This window comes from Polypterus senegalus, chromosome 4, assembly GCF_016835505.1.
Source record: "Polypterus senegalus isolate Bchr_013 chromosome 4, ASM1683550v1, whole genome shotgun sequence".
Classification (NCBI taxonomy): Eukaryota; Metazoa; Chordata; class Cladistia; order Polypteriformes; family Polypteridae; genus Polypterus; species Polypterus senegalus.
In genome coordinates, this window is record NC_053157.1 from 233,951,694 (window position 1) to 233,978,401 (window position 26,708).

The 26,708-nt window shown below is 40.5% G+C and overlaps 1 protein-coding gene across 1 annotated transcript in view; it reads right to left on the bottom strand.

Annotated features, from left to right (window-relative positions):
* The window catches only part of LOC120528901 (zinc finger protein 420-like), a 59,049-nt gene that overhangs the window by 26,071 nt on the left and 6,270 nt on the right, over nt 1-26,708 (bottom strand). The window contains exon 2 of the mRNA XM_039752977.1: nt 19,912-21,104. Within this exon, the coding sequence (XP_039608911.1) occupies nt 19,912-21,104 (1,193 nt within the window). The remainder of the gene's footprint in view (nt 1-19,911; nt 21,105-26,708) is intronic.

Sequence of the window (26,708 nt, forward strand, 5' to 3'; positions counted from 1 at the left end):
GTAAACGTCATTGTTTTTTCATCAAAAAACCCGGTTTCCACGTCTACCTGTATTAGTTTTAAAATGCTTTTTTTAAAATGCGCTTATGGCGGACGTGCTTACATATGGTGTCGACTGGGCAACAATTAATTGGGGCGTCTACCTATATAAGTCTATGGCCGTTCCAGGCAAGTCACACCACAGTGAAGCCGAGCCTGTTCTCACCGTGATAATATCTCGCACTGCCACCTGGTGGAGTCTTCCAGATTTGCGCACAAGTATAAACAGTACAACGCTTGTGTCGCATGAAGTATAAACCTGGCCTTATTCTGCATTCAGAAAAACACAACGGTAAGATTTTTACATTTACAATACATTTAGAAGTATTTTTTTTTCTAAAGCTAGAAATGCTTAACTTTTTTTTTGTTTGTTTTCCTATTATTTTCTCCTTTTCTTGTGAAGGTTGCTCCCTTCATTTAACCCTAATGGTGACAATTAAACAGCATAGCAGACACCCGAGATGATGAAAGCAGCAATGACTTCAGTGTCAGGCTCGCTAATTAGTAAATAATCAAAACTGGAAAAGCAGAATGAAAATTAGGTTGAAAATACTGTTAATGACTTAAAAAGACAACATATTCCCCATAAAACTGCTTTTTACAGTTTAATAAAATTCAGGTGTTTGTGTGTGTCCTGCGGTGGGTTGGCACCCTGCCCGGGATTGGTTCCTGCCTTGTGCCCTGTGTTGGCTGGGATTGGCTCCAGCAGACCCCCGTGACCCTGTATTCGGATTCAGCGGGTTAGGAAATGGATGGATGGATAAAATTCTGCCAAACAGTTTGTAATTTCTACGTTGTCTCCCAGACACAAACTGAGAAAGAGCAACTCAGTTAATTAGGCTAATGAAAAACAGAAGTTGAGTGGAACAAAAACCTGCAGCCACAGGGGGGGCCCCCAGGGCCGAGTTTGGGAAGCACTGCTCTAGAAACTTCATGGCGCTAGCTGCAGCGCAGACACATTTCCTTAACACAATAACAGGACCACCAGACAATAACAAAAACAGGACCAGCAGAGAAACGAGAAATCACAATGAAAAAGTAATCGGATGTGTCAGAAAAACAAATGATAGCTGGGATATCCTCTTTGGATCCTGAAGTGATAGCAAACTATCGTCCCATCTCCAACCTTCCATTTTTGTCTAAGGTTTTGGAAGAGGTAGTTTTGGTTCAGCTTCAGGATCACCTCAAAAAAAAATTCAATCTGGTTTCCAAACTTCTCATAGTACAGAGACAGCCCAATGACCTCCTGATGGCCGCTGACCAGGGCCCTCCAGCACTCCTTATCATCCTGGACCTCACAGATGCATTTGATACAGTAGATCATAATATTCTCCTTCACTATATAATTGGACTTTCTGGCATTGCTTTGGAGTGCTTCGAGTCTTATCTTACAGATAGGGCCGAGTATGGGGCCTTGGGGGATGCTACATCTCATACCCACACTGTCACCTGTGGGGTCCCACAAGGATCAGTCCGTGGGCCGACCCTTTTTATTATCTATATGCTACCCCTGGGTCACATCATTCGCAAGCATGGAGTTTCATTCCATTGCTATGCTGATGATACGCAGGTCTATGCGAGACTGGATTCGACTTCTCTTACACCTCCACCAACTCTTTCCTCTTGCTTGGATGAGATTGAGGCCTGGGTGTCCAAGAACTTCCTCAAGCTGAACAGCACCAAAACTGAAGCTCTTAACTGGCACAAACCATCAACTTCGTTCCTCTGTAAGTTGTATTTCCACTTTTGACCGTACCATTACCCTCTCCCCTTCAGTTACAAAACTGGGTGTCAAGTTAAGACTCCCATCTGTCATTTGATGCACATGTCCATCACACCTTTGTAAAACTGCATTCCTTCGTCTCTGAAACATAGCCAAACTTCGTCCCTACTTCTCCCTCTGTGACGCTGAAAAGCTGGTCCATGCCTTTGTCTCGATTATTGTAATACACTTCTTATTGGGATCCCCAGCACACTCAAACAAATTCAAAATAGTGCTAAAGAATCCTGATGAAGGTGCAGAAATATGAACGCATTTCACCAATCCTTCGGTCACTTCATCGGCTCCCTAATCACCTCCGTATCGAATACAAACTCTGTTTACTCACCAGTGTATCCATGGAAATGCTCCACAATATCTTAAGAAACTCCTTATACTACAATCCACTGCAAGAAACCTCCGTTTTACAAATACCTACCGCCTTCACCCCCCCTGTGACCAAACTTCATACAATGGGTGCTCCACGGCTCTGGAATGCCCTACCGGAGAGCCTAAGAACACAGCGGATTGTGGGCTGTTTTAAAAAAAAACTGCTAAAGACTTTTCTATTTAGGAAAGCTTATTAACATGAATCTTCTTGTATAATAGACTACCGTGGCTGTCCGTTTGTCTGACCAGGATTTAAAATACCTGTAGCTCACAAACCGTTTGACCTAAAACGTCTACTATCCGCTTTTGTGGTGATGATTGACCTCCAAGGTTATTCCTCTTTTTATTTTATCGTACAATCAACTCTTGGCAGCGGGCCAGCAGGGCGACTGTGCGGCACATGTGTACGGACACCTTTCTCATCCCTAACACACCATCGCCATCACTTCCCCTACCTCTTCATATCTTAAAATCAATCTTGAGGCAGATTGAAGACTTGAGTGTCAGCTTAACTGAAAAATGAAGGTAAATTGCAAAATAAACACTGACAATCAGTTTTAATACAAAAAGATGCCAGCGAAAGGAGAAGAAGAAGTGAGCCGCTAGAGTGGAGAAAACAAGAGCTGCTCAGGAAGCAGCAAGGCCATCAACCTCTGAGCAAACAAATGCTAAACGTACAGAGAAAGAGTCTGAAAACTATGAATGGTCAAGTCAAGTATATTCTGTGCAGTGCGCCATTACTGGTGCTATAACAATTGTTTTATCTCGCTGTGCCTTCGTTTAAACTTTTTATGTAGCACTTTGAGATTTACTACTAATGTAAAGTGCCCTATAAATAAAATGCATTATTATTAATAATAATAATAAAAGCCAACATCCGACTAGGAGAAGAACCCAATGCTCGAGCATTTCGTCTACTGTGATCATAAGATCACATTCATTTTTATGTTTTGTGTGTCACTGCATTGAGTGCCAGGCAGTGTCATCTGAGTGCAGCTACAAGAGGTATTTAGGATGTTATCACCCCTGCCGTAGTAACTCCCCCTCTCAAGTGAAGACTGGAGGGGCAGACCGATTTCAAATTTCATCTACTGCCTAGTAGATAATGCCCTAGAAATTCGCAGGTACGGAGAAATTACCATTCATATGTTTCTTTACCCACATAATAAGAAAGAAAGAGATTTTACAACAGAAAAAAAAAAAATGTTAAACCAACCCTTACATTATTATCTGTAAAAAGCTCTGATACGTTAACAAATAATTTCACACCTTTAAGACACATACAGTCAGGGCCGGATTTAGATGAAAAGAGGCCCTAGGCTATTCCACTTCACCTCCCATTTTTAAGTTTGTAAATTACATGAGAGATAATACAATACATCATTACTGTGATATATCAATATGTTAATAATATAATCATGAAATTCACAATAATATACATTTTAAAATATACAAATTAAAACATGTTTAGGACATACCTAGAATTCCGCAAAATGAAGATATTGTCACAAAAAAATTTTCAATAGTCTATAAACACTTCACTAAAGTATTGAACCTACTGAACTCAAAAGAAGAGAATCAAATGATTGTGTACGCAATCCTAAAATAAGAATTAACACGTGTTTCATATTATCGAAGTAACACGAATATAACCGAACGTCGGGATATCAATTGGTCTGTTCGTTTGTCTGTTCCAATCTGCACTTTATTTATGCAAGAACAAACCAGAGCTTAGTAGCATAAGGCACGTCGATATTTGCCATAGCAATCAGTGAACGTATGAACTATACTTTGGTGCAATCTAGTATATACAAACGAACAGACCCAATGAGCCGAACGCGTTGATCTTAACCAATACATTTTTATGTTTGTTTATTAGTCTTATGCGTAGAATTTCTCCTTATTTTCGGTTCAGTGTTTTAGTGTTCACTGTTTTTAGAATACTGTAGTGTAATTTTAATTTTGCTAACAATTTGAATGTAGGCCCCTCTTGATCTTGAGGCCCTAGGCTGAAGCCTAGTTAGCCTATAGGAAAATCCGGCCCTGCATACAGTAGATGAAGAAGCAATTTACTGTTTCAACTACTAAAAAGCCAAACTTGCAGATCTACTTTAGACATGCTGTATCCTGTAAAACAAGAACCTCGCTTTATAACCACACAGATAATAATGAGGACTTTCAAAGGGACTGAGTACTTTTGAACGCCATTGTATGGAGCATGTTACGGATATAAATAAACAAAACATCTTTCTGGAACCTAAATAGTTGTCCTGTGACATCGCTCCGAGGAAGCACTCTGGCGCCTTTAATTATAAAAATGCAGATCGCTGATTTGGACCGTGAAGCGATACTCGGCAAATAGGCAGCGCATCTGTCTAGGCAGAAAACAATGTTTATGAAAACAAGTGCTCATAATTAATGGTGGAATACATGGCGTGGAAGAACATGTTTTTATTCCTGTTACATTAACTTTTGTATACATTTATTGGTTAATACACTCGACGTGAAACTTCGTTTTTTTTTATTTCCATGGGTACCCAAACTGTATGAATTGAAAGGCCCCACGTGACCTTAAGAAGATTCTACGTCACAGCCGTCACTCCATCCCCTTTAACAGTCGAGACGCTGCTGGCACCGCCACTTTGAGATCCACCGAGTCAGACTCCAAATTCAACACGTCTCTGTTGTATTCCTTTATATGAAACCGCTATGATTTATACAATTGTTAACATTGCTTTTAACGTGTCCCTCAACTCTCTTAGGCCCCCTCGGTTTAACACCGTGCGCTAACCCGGCCCTGTCCGCGTGTCATTTCCTTCGTTGCTTCTTCATATTGCAAGCGCTGTTTGACAGAATGCTTTCCTGACATTTTGAGTCTAGTTCTTTGAGAGTTTCTTCGCACACTAATTCGGCCGGAAAGACGAGCACTAGCGGAAAGAACGAGCGGCTCACACAGCAGCCTGGGGACTCGGCCAGCATGAACGGGGTGGGAACGAGTGGAAGGGGGCGGGGGCGTTCATACCTAAAATTGATGGATTTGCGCCGACTTCTGCAGCATCTCTCTTTCTCACTCTGTTTATTTCTTTCTTCCTTTTTAAATACCTTTCTCCGAATTCACCGCAAACATTCCTGTCATTGTTTTTCAGTCTCCACGACATTTCTGCCCACGTCCTACTTCCCGTCCCTTTCCAATCTCACCCAGAATTCATTCCCCGGCTCGATGCTCTTGTTGCTTACCGATACTGTTACTCTCCTTTCGTCGCTCTTTTTCTTTTACTTTTCTTCTTTTGTTTGCTTATATCCCCTAACTGCACACTCGAGCCTCTTATCGCAGTCTGAGCAGCCCGCCGGCGAAATTAAACAACGAGAATCAAAACGAGCCATCACAGAGCGACTCGAAGAAGATAAGTTGGTCAAAGAATACCAATCGGGTAAACACTGCCATCTACTGGGTGGAGGGAGGATTCTTTATACATTTTTTCTACGCTTCGGGGTAGTGGAGTTCAGTTTTGTCTTTTTTTAACGTTTTGGTTTTTTTTTTTCCTTTTTTAGTTTGACTTTGAAGTTATTTATTGTATAAGTTTGACTTGATTGTATGCAGTGTTATTTTTTACAAAGATAAAATAATAACAAAAATATTTTGAATGATGCAATGCAATTTAATAATTGTGAAGAACTGGCATAGTGCATATAATCATTTAGCAACACACACCTGGAAGTGCTGCTGGAAGAAGCTTGTTGGGCACCTGGACTCCTTCTGGGTGCCCTATAAAGGGAACCAGTCACTACCACTTAATAGCCTGAGTCGGGAGGAAGTGGACAAAGCTCATGTGGAGGACTGGAGGCTGAAGGACCAGCTGTCTTTTGTAAATAAACCATGTGCAATTTGTGTCCTGCCTGTCTGTGTCGGGGTTAGGGCTGCTGTACACTGTATGTATTATAAGAGAACAGATGATAATAATTGAACTGAATTAAACAAAAAAGAAACACATAATAATGTAATGAATTATTATTATTATTATTATTATTATTATTATTATTATTATTAACTGTGCACACATCTTTCCAGACAGAAGTCCCCAATGGAACTGTTTCAAAATGGAGGATCTTCTAGTCTTAGGTCCTCCAGGCAGGTAAAGGTGGGTTTAGCTGGACGGACTTTGAAAGAGGTGTTACAACAGTCAATCTTCCATTCTGCAGAGGCATGAGGACACAGCGCCAAACTCTGGAGAGGCGGTGAATTACAATCACTAGAGCCCTCTTAAGCTGTCTCCTATGTGCATGAATGTGACTTCATATGTCAGGGGTGGCCAACTCTGATCCTGGAGAGCCACACTGGCTACAGGTTTTCATTCTATTTTCTTAATTACTGACTACTTTTTGCTAATTTATTTAATTGATTACGTTTAACTTATTTAAATTATTTTTCATTTATTTAAATTAAAATGAAGATTAAATTACATTTAAGTTTAAATAAATACAATTATTGATTTTTTATTTAATTTCTTTGCTATTTAAGAATCAGAACCCTTTAAATCAGGGCTGAGCAACATTGGCGGTCCTGGAGGGCCACAGTTGCTGCAGGTGTTTGTTCCAACCTAGTTGCTTCAAGAGAAATCATTCATTGCTGATGAAGCACTTATTGTTCAAGTGACATTTTTCTGTTTAATTTTAGCTGTCTCTCTCGTGAAGATTTTGAACCATTAATTGCTTATTTTAGTCCTAAATATTGGTATTCATTGTTTTAACTGTCCCTTATTATAAACTAGCCGTCCCCCGTGGCCCCGCCCACATAGTGATGAAACAGGAGAGTGAGAAGGGCCCTGCCCAGCTCTCTACTCCTGACGTCACTCTTCCTCCTCACTTCAGCCCGCAGCCAGTCTCTCGGATTAGTGAGATTATATCGCTCCTGCAAGCGAACTATGATTCTTAGCACGATGAGAGAAGTCGCAAAATCAACAGGAATTTTCAAGCAGGGAGGCACAGTGGTAGCGCTGCTGCCTCGCAGTACGGAGACCTGGGTTTGCTTCCCAGGTCCTCCCTGCATGGAATTTGCATGTTCTCCCTGTGTCTGCGTGGGTTTCCTCCCACAGTCCAAAGACATGCAGGTTAGGTGCATTGGCGATTCTAAATTGTCCCAAGTGTGTGCTTGGTGTGTGAGTGTGTGTCCTGCAGAGGGCTGCCGCCCTGCCCGGGATTTGATCCTGCCTTGCGCCCTGTGTTGGCTGGGATTGGCTTCAGCGACTCCTGTGACTCTGTGTTTGGGTTTAGAGGGTTGGATAATGGGTGGATGGTCAAGCAAATGATAGAAAAAAACCCAATTTAAATCCGTTAAGTAGTTCTCTCGTGAAAAGTGGACAGACAGATAGACGTTGGATTTTTTATATTTAGAAATAAGATGCAAATGACAAAGGTGCCATGCAGCAGTTCTCCATCTGGCTTGTCCTACACCTGTGTGATGCACTATCTGGTTTAATTCAGTACTCAGAAGGAAACTGAAGAGAAAGTGAAGAACTGAAAATTACTCATCCGTTTTAGGCTTCATACCACTTGAATGACACCTGTGTCATTACAAAGGAAAAAACAATCTGTGATTTAAGAATGAGTGTACATAGTAGAGTTAAACACGGATAAGCCATAACATTAAATAAGATCTTTTATTTGGGAGGATTGGCTTCTAATTAAACAACTGGGTTGGAACAAAAACCTGCAGCCACTGCGGTTCTCCAGGGTCGGTGTTGGCCACCCCTGCTACGTATCATCACCCGCGTGCACCTTGAGGACAGCTTTAAGGCTCCTGTGGTGGTAATTCGTCAACGATCCACAAGATGGCACTATTTACTAACACCTCTTCTCCCCAAACTAACTACAGTCCAGGTGATTGAATATCCGCCCACTTCTGACGTCACTCACGGTGTCTGCCGCTCTAGTCCCTCCTATTTCTTGGCCGGTACTTAACCGGAAGTTGCGCTATCTTGGCCAGTCGTTTTGCTACTCCTGTCACTAAAAACGTCTGTTTTTTTTCCCTTTTTTATCCTTTCAGTTATACGGGGTTTACCTGCAGGTGCGCCATACCTCTCTCGTTACAATATATATGTGCACACAAACACTTTACATCACTCTCAAGCAACAAGTAAAAGATTCGTACCTACGTATGTATGATTACGTGCTCATCCAAATCTTCATTTTCAAAACGATTTTTCATGCCAGTCTTTGAAACAATTTACCACCAGACACAGAAAGACCTGGCATTTTATACGATGGACTGAATATTTTCTGTTGCAGTTCACACATCTTCCCCGTGTTCTGTTGCAGTTGCTCCACAGTGTGTTATTGCTTACTGATTGATTTTTCTTCTTGCCGATTTTGTCTTGCATTTCATATCTAGTAGTACATGCAAACATACATTTTCATGCCAGCTTTTTCCAGTGCTGGATTACTGGCCTGGGGTTGATTCCTTTGCTGACAGCCCTCGGTACTGGGCAGGGAACAGTCATGGACATGGCCTCAGAGCTAGACACACAAACCACTCACACACACACACACACACACGCGCAAGCGCCTAAATCAGTGTTTCTCTGCCACTTTTCGGACGCAGGGGGCCGTCGCTCGGTCACAAACACATAAGACTTGTTTAACGCCCCCTCCAACCCCGATTGTAATCGTGCTCACTTCACTCTCCGCCTCCCACTGAAGACCACTATCCCATTTTTGTTTTCCTGTTTGCAATCGCATTAGTTTCTACCTTCCCTGGGGGTGAATCAAGCATGATTGGAAACGTGTTATAATTATCTCAAAACTTAAATATATTCTCTGTTCCTCCTGTAAGTGCGAGTGTTAAGAGTCCGCTACTCTCCTTACCAGAATTCGGCGGCGGTTCCTCTTGGCTTATGGCTTACCTCGGTAGAGTCTTCGATGTGTGGAAATGCACAAAGAGATGGCCACCCCAGTTTCGTGGACTATTTGCCAATTATATTTATTTCTTTAATAATACAACAGTGGAGATACAGCACTGAGCTACGCAGGAACATTTCCCTTTTTTTTTTTTTCTCTCTCTATCTCCCTTAAATAATCCATCAATTAACTTTATTGAAATTTCCTGACATGAACTCCTGCTTACATTCCCATATAGGATGGGAGGATTATACCATACTTGCTAAAACTGCTTTTCCCCCGACTTAGCAACACAAGCAGCGTGGCACAGTGACTTTTTAATCAAAGGAGAAGAGATGGGGTCCCTCGCGTGAAGCTGTGAGCAGCGGCGTGGTGTAATTCAATGGCATTCGATCAAAGAGTGGTCCCCCGTGGAATTTCACATGGTGTGATTCAGTGACATTTGATTTTGTTGGTCTGGGGTCCACACGTGAACATTTGAGCAGGTTCTTTATTGGAAGAGCACTGCTCAGAAAGCAGAATTGTTAAAGTGCACACCGTGACGTTTCAGAGATATGCAAAGTAGTGTTACAAACCAAGCCTTGAGGCACACACCTCAAGCCTTACTGCATTTCAATTCAAACGGTCCCTATGCTTTGTGTGTAAAGATGAGCTGTCACATATGCAATTGATGCACTTCTTGTAATTTTAATATATATTTTTTTTTAAACTTATTTGGGTGGCGCACTGGTAGCGCTGCTGCCTCGCAGTTAGGAGACCCGGGTTCGCTTCCCGCGTGGAGTTTGCATGTTCTTACCGTGTCTGTGTGGGTTTCCTCCGGGTGCTCCAGTTTCCTCCCACAGTCCAAAGACATGCAGGTTAGGTGCATTGGCCATTCTAAATTGTCCCTAATGTGTGCTTGGTGTGTGTGTCCTGCGGTGGGTTGGCGCCCTGCCCGGTATTGGTTCCTGCCTTGCGCCCTGTGTTGGCTCCCCGTGACCCTGTGTTCGGATTCAACGGGTTGGAAAATGGATGGATTTAATTTCTGCACTTTTGAAGAAGCACACACTTCAAGTCTCATTGCACATCAATCAAACAGTCACCATGTACTCTCACAGAAGCTTTGCGTGTAAAGATGAGCGGTCACATACACAATTTACGTACTTTATATTTTAAAAAATAAAAAATGTATTTTTTTTAATGGGGCGGCACGGTGGCGCAGTGGTAGCGCTGCTGCCTCGCAGTTAGGAGACCCGGGTTCGCTTCCCGGGTTCTCCCCGTGTCTGCGTGGGTTTCCTCCCACAGTCCAAAGACGTGCAGGTTAGGTTGAGAGACTGGAGATTCTAAATTGGCCCTGGTGTGTGCTTGGTGTGTGGGTGTGTTTGTGTGTGTCCTGCGGTGGGTTGGCACCCTGCCCAGGATTGGTTCCTGCCTTGTGCCCTGTGTTGACTGGGATTGGCTCCAGCAGACCCCCGTGACCCTGTATTCGGATTCAGCGGGTTAGAAAATGGATGGATGGATGGATGTATTTTTTAATTTATGCACCTTTTGTAAGAAACACATGCTTCAAGTCGTACTGCATGTCAAACGGTTCACATGCAACCTCACAGAAGGTTTGTGTGTAAAGATGAGCTTGCACACACACAATTTATACACTTAATGTATTTAATTAAAATATATATATATATATATATTTTGTATTTTAATTTAATTTCAGCACGTTTTTGAAGAAGCACACACCTCAAGTCTTATTGCACATCAATCAGACAATTCCTATACACTCTCACAGAAGCCTTCTGCATAAACATGCGCTGTCACATACACAATTTATGTACTTCATTTATTTAGTTTTTATCTAAAAATATAAAATAATTTTATTAATTTATACACATTTTGAAGAAGCACAAGCTTCAGGTCTTACTGCACATCAAACGGTCCCAATGTACACTCACAGAAGCGTTGTGTATAAAGATGAGCCGTCACATACCCAATTTATGCACTTCTTTTATTTTATTATTTTTAATTTACTTGTAATTTAACTTATGCAGTTTTGAATCAATCAAACAATCCCCATGCACTCTCACAGAAGCTTTGTGCGTAAAGATGAGCTCTCGCATACACAATTCATTTTCTGCTCTTTATGCACAGCCGTGACTTGCAGTACAAACAATCACAGACAAGCACACATCATGGAGAAGGTCTGAAAGTCAGCTCTCCAACGGACAGGAGTCTTTCACGGACTGTGATCTTTGATAAAAGCAGACTCACTCAGTAATGATGTGCTGCTGGCCTCAGTAAACTCCTTGTGCATACCACATATTTTACAAATGAAAGAGCAGATTACATGAAGACTGCTGTATTTACTTGAAAGTAGACACCCTTTGGGTATATAAAAAATATCACAATTGGTTTGGATTGAGGGTGGCGCAGTGGGTAGCGCTGCGGCCTCACAGTTAGGAGACCCGGGTTCACTTTCTGGGTCCTCCCTGCATGGAGTTTGCATGTACTCCCTGTGTCTGCGTTGGATTCCTCCAGGTGCCCTGGTTTCCTCCGGTCCAAAGACATGCAGGTTAGGTGCATTGGCGATCCTAAATTGTCCCTATTGTGTGCTTGGTGTGTGTGTGTGTGTGTGCCTTGCGGTGGGCTGGTTTGTTTCCTGTGTTGGCCCTGACCCTGTAGTTACGATACAGTGGGTTGGATAATGGATGGATGGTTTGGATTGACTTGTGAGTTTAATGCAACACACACAAACGACTTTGAAAGATGGCCCAGTGGGACACTTTGTGCATAAGCGGTTAAACAAAAGCGAGGGCTGGAACCCCGACTGAAACATAAGACATACAGATGAAGTCAGAAGTTGCCATCCACTTCGGGTGAATTCATTCAAACTCACTTCATAAGCCCTCCTCAGATTTTAGACTAATAAACTATACATTTGCTATTCTGTCCTCGTCGTCTTCCTCTGTCAATCCCATCACCTGCATGTCCTCTCTCAGCACATCCAGAAACCTCCTCTTAGGCCTTCCTCTTTTCCTCTTCCCTGTCAGCTCTATCCTTAGCATCCTTCTACCAGTATACCCAGCATCTCTCCTCTGCACATGTCCAAACCAAAAAGAAATTCAGTAATAAACACCCAAATACAGTTGAATGCAAATGTTTCCATCCACACCCCCTTTATATAAGCCCTCTACACATTTTATACTAACAAATTCTAAATCTGGCGTACCATTTAAGAGATCTACTCTGTGAAGGACACAAGTAATTGTTTCCCACAATGTTCAAAGACCTCAGAGTATTTCACTTTTTATTGATCACATCACAATCCCACTGGGCCTTTAAACAGCTTAGAAAATTCCACAAAATGATGTCAAGCCTTTAGACAATTAGCTTCTGATGGCCAGTTAGCCTAATTGGAGTCAACATGTGGATGGATGTTAAGGCCGACCATCAAACTCACTGCCTCTTTGCTTGACATTAATGGGAAAATCAAATGAAATCATCCAGGACCTCAGAAAAACAATAGTGGACATTCACAAATCTGATTCATCTTTGGGAACAATTTCCAAACACCTGAAAGTTCCACAATCATCTGTAAGAAATAATAGGCGAGTATAAACACCACGGGACCACTGAGCCATCACACCGCTCAGGAAAGAACGCATTCTGTCTCCTACAGAAGAAGGGACTTTGGCATGAAAAGTCTAAATCAATGCCAGAACAGCAGCAAAGGACCATGTGAAGATGCTGGAGGACATAGGTAGGCACGCATCGATATCCACAGTAAAACAAGTCTGACATTGACATCACCCGAAAGGCTGCTCAGCAAGGAAGAAGCCACTGCTCCAAATGCACCATAAAAAGCCAGACTGCAGTCTGCAATGGACATGGGGATAAAGAGCTCACCTTCTGGAGAAATGTCCTCTGGTCTGATGAATCCAAGATCGAACTCTTCAGCCATAATGACAATCAGTATGTTTGAGGGGTGAGGCTGGCAAGCCAAAGAACTATTGTCAAGCATGGGGGTGGAAGCATCATGTTTTTGGTGCTGCAGGAGGAACTTGTGCACTTCACAAAATAGATGGCACCATGAGGAAGCAAAATGATGGAGAAACACTGCAGCAACATCTCAAGTGAGGAATTTGAAGCTCAGTCGCTAATGGGCCTCCCAAATGTACAAGGATCCCAAGCAGACCTCCAAAGTTATGGCACAATGGCTCCAGGACAACACGGCCAAGGTGGTTGAAAAAGCATGAGAGAGCAAGGAGGTCTATGAACCTGTACCAGTTACACCAGTTCTGTCTGGAGGAATGGGCCAGAATTCTAGTAACTCATTGGTGGAAGGCGACCCAAAATGTTTGGCTCACATTTAAATGACAACTAGCAAAATACCCGCGCTTCGCAGCGGAGAAGTAGTGTGTTAAAGAAGTTATGAAAATGAAAAGCAAACATTTTAAAAATAACGTAAGATGATTGTTAATGTAATTGTTTTGTCATTGATATTGAGTGTTGTTGTCATATCTATCTATTTATATATATATATCTGTATATATATATATCTGTATATATATATATATATATATATATATATATATATATATGTATATATATATATATATATATATATATATATATATATATATATATATATATATATATATAGCAAAAATACCTGATTGGCAGCGAGAAGTAAAAAGAAAAGGAAACATTTTAATAATAACGTAACATGATTGACAATGTAATTGTTTTGTCATTGTCATGAGTGTTGCTGGCATATAAATATATATATATATATATAAATAAATATATATATATATATAAATATATATATATATATATATATATATATATATATATATATATAAATATATATATATATATATATAAATATATATATATAAATATATATATATATATATATATATATAAATATATATATATATAAATATATATATAAATATATATATACATATACACACATACATATATATACATACTGTATATATACATACTGTATATACACATATACATATCTACATATATACTGTATATACACATTTATATATACAAATCTACATATATATATATCCACATATATATATATATATATTAGGGGTGGGACTCGATTAAAAAAATTAATACAATTAATTAGAGGCTGTGTAAGAATTAATCTTGATTAATCGTATGTAATCAAGACACGTAAATTTGCCCCAAATCGCAAATGGTTTTTTTTTTAATTTAAAAGTGTTTTAGTGGGCGACAGAATCAAATAATAGACATGTACATGAATATTGTAAACTGAAGCCGTTTTAATTTCTGAAAAAAGCCTTTAAACTGCATTTGAATTCAAAACAGAAACAAAAATATCATCCCTGGTTAAAATTGGGCAGACTTAAAAATAAAGTGGTACTTTAAGTACTTTAAGTACATTTGCAGAATAGTATTGTCTTTAAATAATAATAACCAAAATTTCAACATAAAGTGCAGTTTTTCTTCTTAAAAAAATAAGTCAGAAACATAAAAGGTAATTTGACCAACTTAATCTTTAAACTCTGAGTAACCTTAGCCAAAATTATTTTGTACATTAGGCTAAAACAGTGTGATCATTGAACATTTTGTAATTAGATGTAATTAGAATTACTAACGGTCACGGAAGTCCAATGATCCCCAGTAAGAGCCACAAAGTCTGCTTTCTGTAATGCATCTAATTTTGCTTGCTTTTCATTGTGCACAAAACCATGCTTTTATCAAGGCTTCGCCGGAAGTCGAAATGATCAGTCGTAGGAACGCGCTTTATTCCGACTCTAACATTTTTGTAGCTGTGATGTGTGCATCAGTGTAATGGATGTACCAGGAAATCATGCATTGACAAAAGTTACCGTTTGCTTGGAATTGAAAGTGTGATTAAATGCGCTATTTTTAACGCGTATGGAGTACATGCATCGAAGCTTCTCAGCTGTGCTTGTGCTAATAAAGGGAAACATTTTAAAAATAACGTAACATGATTCTGCGTTAACCAAATATTTTTTCATACGTCCCAAACCAAGGAGATGTGAAGGTAAAATGAATCAGTAGCGCGCGTACATACTCAGTGCATCCCCTCTCGGGAATCGAACCTCAATGTCGGCATTAGAGGCTTAAGACTCTACAATTGAGCCACAGCATGTGGCTTGTCTATGCGAGAGTATGTACTGTAGATAGGGGTATATACAGTCATGTGAAAACATTAGGACACCCTTTGAAAGCATGTGGTTTTTTGTAACATTTTTAATAAATGGTTATTTCATCTCCGTTTCAACAATACAGAGATTAAAGTAATCCAACTAAACAAAGAAAACTGAAGAAAAGTCTTTTCAAGATCTTCTGTAAATGTCATTCTACAAAAATGCCTATTCTAACTGAGGAAAAAGATAGGACACCCTCACATGTATTCCCTCTTAAATTGGCTCAGATCTCACACAGGTATATCACACCAGGTGCACATAATTAGTAGATCGTTACTCTGCATGTTGAATGAGGCTTGCCCTATTTAAACCTCAGACATTTAGTTTGGTGTGCTCCTGACTGTTGAAGTGAGAGTGAGCACCATGGTGAGAACAAAAGAGCTGTCAGAGGACTTCAGAAAAGATTGTAGCAGCCTATGAGTCTGGGAAGGGATTTAAAAGATCTCAAAAGATTTTGAAATCAGCCATTCCACTGTCCGGAAGATAGTCTACAAGTGGAGGGCTTTCAAAACAACTGCCAACATGCCCAGGACTGGTCGCCCCAGCAAGTTCACCCCAAGAGCAGACCGCAAGATGCTAAAAGAGGTCTCCAAAAACCCTAAAGTGTCATCTCGAGAACTACAGCAGGCTCTGGCTACTGTTGATGTAGAAGTACATGCCTCTACAATCAGAAAGAGACTGTACAAGTTTAACTTGCATGGGAGGTGTGCAAGGAGGAAACCTTTGCTTTCCAAGAGAAACATCGAGGCCAGACTGACATTTGCCAGAGATAAAGTTGACAAAGACCAGGACTTCTGGAATAATGTTCTTTGGACAGATGAGTCCAAAATTGAATTATTTGGACACAACAGCAGAGGACATGTTTGGCGTAAACCAAACACAGCATTCCAAGAAAAGAACCTCATACCAACTGTGAAGCATGGAGGTGGAAGTGTCATGGTTTGGGGCTGCTTTGCTGCAGCAGGACCTGGTCAGCTCACCATCATAGAATCCACGATGAATTCTACTGTGTATCAGAAGGTGCTTGAAGAACATGTGAGACCATCAGTTAGAAAATTAAAGCTGAAGCGAACTGGACCATGCAACATGACAATGACCCAAAACATACTAGTAAATCAACCAAAGATTGGCTGAAAAAGAAGAAATGGAGAGTCCTGGAATGGCCAAGTCAAAGTCCAGATTTGAATCCCATTGAGATGCTGTGGGGTGACTTGAAAAGGGCTGTACGTGCAAGAAACCCCTCAAACATCTCACAGCTGAAAAAGTTCTGCATTGAGGAGTGGGGTAAAATTTCCTCAGACCGATGTCGAAGACTGGTAGATGGCTACAAGAACCGCCTCACTGCAGTTATTTCAGCCAAAGGAGGTAACACTCGCTATTAGGGGCAAGGGTGTCCTATCTTTTTCCTCAGTTAGAATAGGCATTTTGTAGAATGACATTTACAGAAGATCTTGAAAAGACTTTTCTTCAGTTTTCTTTGTTTAGTTGGATTACTTTAATCTCTCTGTATTGTTGAAACGGAGATGAAATAACCATTTATTAAAAATGTTACAAAAAACCACATGCTTTCAAAGGGTGTCCTAATGTTTTCACATGACTGTATATACATTTAAATATATACCGCGTATCGCAGTGGAGAAGTAGAAGTTATGAAAAGAAAAGGGAACATTTTAAAAATAACGTAACATGATTGTCAATATACAGTAATTGTTTTGTGAGTGTTATTGAATGTTGCTGTCATCAAGGATTTGATTATCATTATTTGTTTCAATCAGGGTCGATTTGTACGATGTGTTGTGTTCAAGTTACATTCCGTGTTTGTCAATCGTTGTAAAGATGACAGGTTTCATTCATCGATTCGTTTCTTACTGCATCAATAAACAGCTCGTCTTCTTCTTTATCTGAGACCTGACACACTGCATGCACGGGTTTTTTACACTGTCTTCCTTTAGCGGGACATTGACTTTTCCACCGTGTGCTTTGTTTCCACAGTAGCTGCGCTTATGAATATGCTTATCAGACGCCTTCATATTTTTGCTGCCTTTTCAATTGTGTAATTCGGTTTTGTTCAGCCTTTTGGAACTGTTGCTTTTATCTGTGCACTGCGCCAGTTCACGTGAGCCGCCGGTGTACATGCATCGGGTTCCCAGCTGTGCTGGTGCCATCTCGTGCAATGTCCATGGCTGTATTTAATGTTACCTTAGTCCTGGCACTTAAAACTTTCTCTCGCAGTTTCGCTGAGTTTGTGTCAAACACCACCCTGACCATCTCATCTTCCTCTCCATAAGCACAGTCCTTCACCCGTGAATATTTAGTGGCAGTTTGCTATTGGATTGCCGCTGACGGACGGCCTTCTATGGGCAGGCACTAAATTACAAACGCCAGCGGCAGCCTGTCTATGAACTTAATTTAAAGTGTAGGTTTACATCGTGCTTTGTTTCCGAAGTAGCAGAACTCGCTTCTTATTGTTTCGCTGCCTTCTCAATTATATAATGCATGTTTTCTTGAGCGCTTTTTTGAGGTCTTCCTGGTTTTCTATGTACTGCGTGATTACGTGGGAGGCGGATGATGTCACACTAAACTCCCCCCACGGCGTTGAAGCTCATCTCCATTACAGTAAATGGAGAAAAACTGCCTACAGTTATGACAATTACGCGTAGAATTTCGATATAAAACCTGCCCAACTTTTGTAAGGAAGCTGTAAGGAATCAACCTGCCAAATTTCAGCCTTCCACCCACACGGGAAGTTGGAGAATTAGTGATGAGTCAGTGAGTGAGTGAGTGAGTGAGGGCTTTGCCTTTTATTAGTATAGATGCTGCCAAATATTAACAAAGTGTCTGTAAACTTGTGACCCACTAGAATTGTGATGTGATCAATAAAAAGTGAAATACTCTGAGGTCCGTGAACATTGTGGGAAACAATTACTTTTGTCCTGCACAAAGTTGATGTCTTAAATGATATGCCAGATTTAATTTGTTAGTATAAAATCTGTAGAGGGCTGTGGATGGAAACATCTGCATTCAACTGTATTTGGGTGTTTATTCCTGAATTTCTTTTTGGTGTGGACATGTGCAGAGGAGAGATGCTGGGTATACTGGGAGAAGGATGCTAAGGATATAGCTGACAGGGAAGAGAAAAAGAGGAAGGCCTAAGAGAAGGTTTATGGATGTGGTGAGAGAGGACATGCAGGTGATGGGTATAATACAGTAGAACAAGATGCAGAGAACAAAGATATGGAAGAAGATGATCCGCTGTGGCGACCCCTAACAGGAGCAGCAGAAAGAAGAAGATTACTGAATTTCTTTTTAAGTATGTCTGTTACCTCTCCCATTTAATTTTTTACACTGTTTGGCTGCTGATGCATTCATGTTTTCATGAATTCCAACTCATTTGAGGTTCACTTCATCTCAAGTCTCTGCCTGCTCAGTTTTCAAGAATTCTGGTTGTACTTCTTTAGCTATACTAGTGAATCCCTTTCTGTACTTTGACAATATTCCTCTTGATTTAATTGCTTTTTTTTTTTTAATTGTTCCAATTAGAGATCTTAGGTTTGACACAGTAAGAATCTGCAGGTCAGGATTAGTTTTCTGTGAGTCCTCCTAGCATATCCTTAGGCTAGTAATTTTGGATTTCTTTCTTAAGAGTAGCCATTCTTGACATCTTCTTTCTCTTCATTTGACCACTGCTTGGTGTCCAAGCCCTCTTGATTTCCTGCTCACATTTCACATTTGTGGTGTTGTCTGTTCCACTTTCCATCTGGACTGTCGGCACACTGAAGGTTCTCTTCTCTTCATCTGAAGATATCCCACTATCAATACCACCATCACCTACTCCTGTGTTGCAGCAGGGAGTGGGCACACTTCTACACCCTGGGTGACGTATGGCCAAAAGGAGTCTTTTGGGTCTCCATTCATACTATTAAAGTACTTTTACCATGATGAGTTATGACACCAGTCTTATACAATAAAGCCCACCACATGAAGTTGGTCCTCAAGACTTGAACAGTTAAGAAAGCTACATTTCAGTCCTCCCTCCAATTCTTCATTCTTCACCCACCAGCTTACGGATTCAGAATTTCTCCAGTCACATTCAGAACAGCAATGAGGTTTTACTCCAGGGTGCTTTCTTAAGTGTACCTGAAGACTCCTTGCCATGTGCCATTAAGACTCCTGCTGTTTGAGAAACACTTGACACATTTAGAACAGCCTTGAGACTTCTTGCCAGTGTGAAATATTTTATGGTTATGAAATCCACTGCTATTTGAGAATCGTTTACCACATTCAGGACAATAATAGGACTTCTCTCCACTGTGGACTCTTACGTGCACATGGGAATTACTTAAAAGTGAGAACCTTTACCAATGTTAGAGTAGCAATAAGGTTTTTCTTGAATATGAACTTTTGAATGATTGCAAAGAACACTGCTTAGGGAAAATCACTTGCCACATTCACAATTGCGGAACACTGTGTGGAGTTATATGTTTCTGAAGATGTCTGCTTCTGGTGAATTGTTTCCACATATAGAACACAAATATTACTTTTCTCCATTATGTATTCCTGTGTGGCTTTGAAGATGGCTTCTTTCGGTGAATGTTTTCCCACATTGAGCAAAGCCATACAGCTTTTATACAGTGTGGATTCTTGTGTGTCTTTGGAGGCCACAACTATCAGAAAATCGTTTACCACACTCTGAGCAGCAATGAGGTTTTTCTATTGTATGAATTCTTTTGTGCCTGTGAAGAGCACTACTCTCTGTGAATCTCTTGCCACATTCAGAGCAGCCATACGGCTTCTCTCCAGTATGAATCAGTGTGTGCTGACGGAGACTACTGCTTCGGGTAAATCTATTGCCACATTCAGAACAGACAAATGGCTTTTCTCCTGTATGACTCTGTTTGTGCCTCTGAAGAGCACCGCTTTCAGTGAATTTTTTCCCACATTCAGAACAACAATACGGTTTGTCTCCAGTATGAATTGATATGTGCTGCCAAAGACTTCTCCTACTTCTCAGTCTTTTGCCACATACAGAACAACTATATGGTTTCTCTCCGGTATGAATTTGTGTGTGCTGGTAAAGACTGCTACTTCTGGTAAATCGTTTACCACATTCAGAACAGCAAAAGGGCTTCACTCCTGTATGAATTCTTTTGTGACTCTGAAGGTTGCTACTGACAGTGAACTGCTTTCCGCATTCAGAGCAGCAATACGGCTTCTCTCCGGTGTGAATTCTTTTGTGACTCTGAAGAGCACTACTCTCTGTAAATCGTTTGCCACACTCTGAACAGCAATACGGCTTTTCCCCAGTATGAGTTCTTGTGTGGGTCTGAAGGCGGCCACTGTTGGTGAATCTTTTTCCACATTCAGCACAGCCATAGGGCTTTTCTCCAGTATGGATTCTTGAATGTGTTTGGAGACTGTAATTGTCAGAGAATCGCTTGCCACATTCAGAACAGCAATGAGGTTTTACTCCAGTGTGCTTTCTTAAGTGTACCTGAAGACTGCTTTTATGTAAGAATATTTTTCCACATTCAGAACAGCCATATGACTTGTCTCCTGTATGAATTATCTTGACATTTTTGAAAGTTTGTCCATACTTACTGCCAGCAGGCAAAGCCTCTTGACCTGTGCTATGCTCTTGTTGTAGGTCAGAACTGATGGCTTCTCTCTGAGGAAGAGCACTGCACTGGAGAGAGGCTTCTGTCAAATTTTCAGATCCTCTTGTTGATTTGCTCATCTCTTCCTTGTCCTGTTTGTGTTGCAGTCTGCAGTGAAGAGAGGTCTGCGCAAATAACGATGGGGAGAAGCTGCTGCTCTGTTCAAGTTCTGCAATGATACAACAAGCTTATTTAAATGATAGACAATAAATCAAATTTCAACATGAACCAGACCAGTTCATTCAGTGAAACAAACAGTGCATATATTGAATAAATCCAAACCTAACTTTGCCCATATGTCCCCCTAGAACATCCCAGATGAAAAACCAAATAATTTAAATGGGACTAGAGAAAAAGAAGAAAAAAAAAAAATTATATATATATATATATATCTATACTAATAAAAGGCAAAGCCCTCCCTCCCTCCCTCACTCACTCACTCCCTAATTCTCCAACTTCCCGTGTAGGTAGAAGGCTGAAATTTGGCAGGCTCATTACTTACAGCTTACTTACAAAAGTTGGGCAGGTTTCGTTTCGAAATTCTACGCCTAATGGTCATAACTGTAAGGTATTTTTCTCCATTAACTGTAATGGAGTTGAGCTGGAATGACGGGGGGGAGTTTCGTGTGACATCATCACGCCTCTCACGTAATCACGGAACTGACTGTCAACGCAGTCGCGTAGAAAACCAGGAAGACCTCCAAAAGCGCTTAAGAAAACATGCATTATATAATTGAGAAGGCAGCTAAACAATAAGAAGCGAGCGAAAGTGACATATACTACCATATTCATGACTGCTGCTACCTCGGAAAGAAAGCAAGGTGTAAACCTAAACTTTAAATTAAGTTCATAGACAGGCTACCGCTGGCGTTTCACATGCCCACAGGTAATGCGGATACAAGTTTAATGAGAGGACGAGGATATAAACGAGAGTTTTGATCACTTTATAACTAAGTTAAAATTGTAGGTGAAGGGGTGTGCTTATGCAAATTCCGAGAGACTGTGTTTGTGGGGGATTGACAGTTAAGGCGGGTGGGGAGTCACGCCATCATCTCCCTCCCATTCATCTAATTTCGGTCTGAGCTGAGCTCTGTAGTTAACGCGCCTTCCAAGCAACTTCGCCAGACTGCCACCAAATACTCACAGAAAAATCCACAAGTTAATACACACGCTGTCTCTATAGAGTTTCTCCACACTGAATCCTCCAGGCACTACTTACAAAAGGTTACATTGACAATTGTGTTACGCTATTTTTAAAATCTTTCCTTTTCTTAGCACAAGCACAGCTGAGAAGCTTCATGCATGTGCTCCATAACGCTGCTAAAAATAATGCATTTAATCACACTTTGCATTACAAGCAAAGGGGAGCTTCTGTCAATGCATGATTTCCTGGTACACCGATTACTTTGATCAGCGATCCCATTCATTTTACCCTCGCACCACCTTAGTTTGAGAAGAAGTATGAAAAATATGAGGTTAACACAGAAAACAGATCACCAATTCAAGCTTTATGAATAATCGATTCGCCATCAATAATTGTTTTGGTAAAGCCATCCTCCTTCCATTTTATAATTTTTCCGCCACTAGCCATGATTAAATGAACGGTAAATAAAGTAAGAGCAAAGCGAGGGTGACTTATTTAGGCAGGCATATATATGACAGCAACACTCATGACAATGTCAATCATGTTACGCTATTATTAAAATGTTTCCTTTTCTTTTCATTACTTCTTTAACACACTACTTCTCCATGCTGCGCTGGGTATTTTGCTATATATATATATATATATATGAATGACCTCCAAAGAGCGCTGAGACTTTTGATATCATGAACGGTCTGCAAAACTGGGGTCTCCTGCCCAGCAAAAGTCGAAAGCAGCCAGCGCCAGCATAGCTGTGCCGGCCTTTGAGACGCTGACTGCGCTTCTGCCTTAAGTCAAAGTGAGCACTTTTAATTTTTTACATCCTCCCCCTGAGCTATAGCCCAGACAAGTGCAAACACGGACCCCTTTTCTACACCACGGCAAACTAATATTAAGGCGATTCACACTTTCTTTGCACGTGATATGATTATGAGGTCCTCACCTCGGATTATGAAGACACGCGACAGGAGTGGAGGACTGACAGTGCCATCACAGCCGATTAATGGCGAGGACGCCTCACCAGTCTACACAACACCCACATGACTGTCCCAAAAGGCGATCATAACGCCAGCAAACACATCTCTATACTATATAAAAGAAAAAGGCAACTTTCCTTTCTTTACACCTTTTTCCTTTTATCCCAAACCAAAGCCTTTCTCTTAACACTGCAGAGGACACAAAACTAATTTTCTTTAAATGCCGGTAAGGCACATTACCAGAGGCACAAATTTGAACGCTCACATAGAAAATGTAATTTCTATACCACAGCCGCCGTGTAACGCTTTCAAAAGGGATCTACTACCGAGAGATGATCCATATACATTTTAGCTGCTGTTAGTTACTTACCTGTTGTGTTACACAGTCTTTAAAATGTAGTTTACCTGAAACCACTCCAGTAGTGCTCAATGTACCTGTACTTCTTAAAACGCTAATGTTTTACTGCTTAATAACTTATAGACTATATTTTATTATTTCTCTTGCACTCAGTGACCAAAGCTATACACACACATATATAAAAGCTATACACACAAGTATATGTATGTGTATATATATATATATATATATATATATATATATATATATATGTGTGTATATATATATATATATATATATATATGACAGCAGCAATCCAAGCTGTGAGAAAACACTAAAAGGAGGCGGTCAGACGTCGTGGTACATTTTCTGATGCAGCTACCGAAAACAACTTTGTGACGCTGCCACCAAATACACAAAACAATTACTTTGACAATCATGTTATATTATTTTTAAAATGTTTCCTTTTCTTTTTCATAACTTCTTTAACACACTACTTCACAAGCTGCTGGTATATATATATATATATATATATATATATATATATATATATATATATAGATATAGATATAGATATAGATAGATAGATATGAGAACAACACTCATATCAATGACAAAACAATTACATTAACAATCATGTTACGTTATTTTTAAAATTTTTCCTTTTCTTTTCGTATCTTCTTTAACACACTATCTCTCCGCTGCGTATTGGTATTCGAGATATATATATATATATATATATATATATATATATATATATATATATATATATATATATACATACACTAGCAAAATACCCACGCTTTGCAGCGGCAAAGTACTGCCCTAAAAGTTTAATTAAGAAGAAAAACCTTTTTAAAATGAGTGAAAATATACCAATAAGTATTTGTTAAGGATCTCTTTGTATACCACATTGTCAGTTCGGCCCTCCAGTTGTAACATGACCAAGCTGTGCGCTGAGCTTACTCTTGAGCATGTAACGTACAGTTGGCCATGTGAACAGTAATCTTGTTTCAAATCTCACAGCTTGGATTGCTGCTGTCATAATCGGGTTTGAGTTTCATGGTTTGTTTCAATTACAACAGTATTTGTAGGACTTGTGTTGAAGAGACATTCGGCATCTGTCAAGCGTTGTAAGCATACAACCGGTTTCATCGATTAAATCACATCCAGCTTTTGAGAGTTTAAACATTCATAAACATCAAAGTGTCCACTACTAACATCGTCACCTGTCAATCTGAGATGTCTAAGAGGCATTGGCGGTTTTCAAAAGGTGTAAAATATTTGGCCATTGCAGTACACTTGAAAGCGACAACCAAACAATTCAGTGGCAGCCATTAACTCACATGCAGATGCATAGGTGAAGGGCTTAAGCATTTCACTCTTCTAGTGCTCCTGTGTAGTATAATTATCTCCTGTACCGTCATCAGTCCACACCTTGAACCTGTCCTAGTCATTCAATTCATAAGACACAATGTTCCTCCGATATCAAGAGTGAGCCTGATATGGCCGTGCAATATGTAACAAAGAGAATGGAAAAGGTAGGTGCCATCTCTGGGCATGGACACCACTCGGTAAGTGACAGTTCTGTGATCGATGGTGATCACCTCGATAGACCTGTTAATGCGGGTACGGTTGGAATGATAAAGGAAATGGGCACCTGAACAATGTAAAGCAAGTCTAAAATACCTACACAATAACTATAATCGTAATAAATGAATAATAAAACAGCGGAGAAGCCGTGGATTAACTAAAAAGGCTGTAGTTATCAGCAGGGAGACGTGAATACCGTGGCGAAGCAAGGAAGGGAATGTAGAGACTGGAGCGACAGGCAGCCTTATATAGGCAGACGGCCAACAACGGGAGGCGCTGGGATGGGGACCAACGCCGCCTCACACGGTGACCGAAGCTGCAGGCTATGGACGTATATATGTACGTAAGTAAGATTCAGTTAGCGTTGGGAACCTGCCTACCAAATTTCTTGAAGATGGGCCCATAAGTAACAAAGACTGTTGAAAAGTTCAATATGGCAGCCCACAGTGGCATCATACCACCGAAGTAAGTACCAAATTTCAGCCTTCTATCTACATGGGAAGTTGGAGAATTAGTGACGTTGGAAAATTCAATATGGCAGCTGACAGTGGCGTCATACCACTGAAAAAGTACGTACATTGGTTTCAGTTAGCACAGGGAAGCCACCTACCAAATTTCGTGAAGATGGGGCCATGAATAAGAAAGTTCAACATGGCAGACGTTGTCGACCGTTATCAACCGTTATGACCGTTACGTAGAATTTGAAATGAAACCTGCCTCCACTTTTGTAAGTAAGCTGTAAGGAATAAGCCTGCCAAATTTCAGCCTTCTACCTACATGGGAAGTTGGAGAATTAGTGATGAGTGAAGGGCTTTGCCTTTTATTAGGACAGACAGATGACAGAGATATCTATCTATCTCTATATCTATATTTAGGCAAAGCCCTCACTGACTGACTGACTCATCACTAATTCTCCAACTTCCCGTGTAGGTAGAAGGCTGAAATTTGGCAGGCTTATTCCTTACAGCTTACTTACAAAAGTTAGGCAGGTTTCATTTTGAATATCTACGTGTAATGGTCATAACTGGAACCTATTTTTCTCCATATACTGTAATGGAGTTCAGCTCGATGGCTGTGGGGGGCGGAGCTGCTTGTGACATCATCACGCCTCCCACGTAATCACGTGAACTGACTGTGAACGCAGTATGTAGAAAAGAAGGAAGAGCTCCAAAGAGCGCTGAAGAAAAAACGCATACAAGCTTATTCATAAGTGCAGCTACTGTGGAAAGAAAGCACGGTGTAAACTGTAAGTTTAAATTAAGTTTATCGACACGCTAACGTTTGTCATGCCTTCGACGAATACTTTATTCGCGAGGTACAAGTTTAATGAGAAGACACGAGGTATAAACGAGACTTTGGATCACTTTGTAACGGAGTTTAAATTGCTGTAGTGCGAAAGTTTTAAGTGCCGGGTCTTAGCTAACATTAAATAAAGCTGTGGACATCGCAACATCACACAAGAGAGCAGCTCACGTGAACTGACTGAACGCAGTACGAGTGATCACTTCCATGCATCAAACCTATGCAAAAAACGCATTACACAATTGACAAAGTAGGAAAAGAATATGCTCCGAGATAAGCTCCACAGCAAGCGCGGTCTTGCGGAAGCAACTTCGTCACGCTGCCACCAAATACTCACAGAAAAATCCACAAGTTAATACACACGCTGTCTCTAGAGTTTCTCCACACTTAATGTATTCCTCACATCACTGTTATACCCTCTGA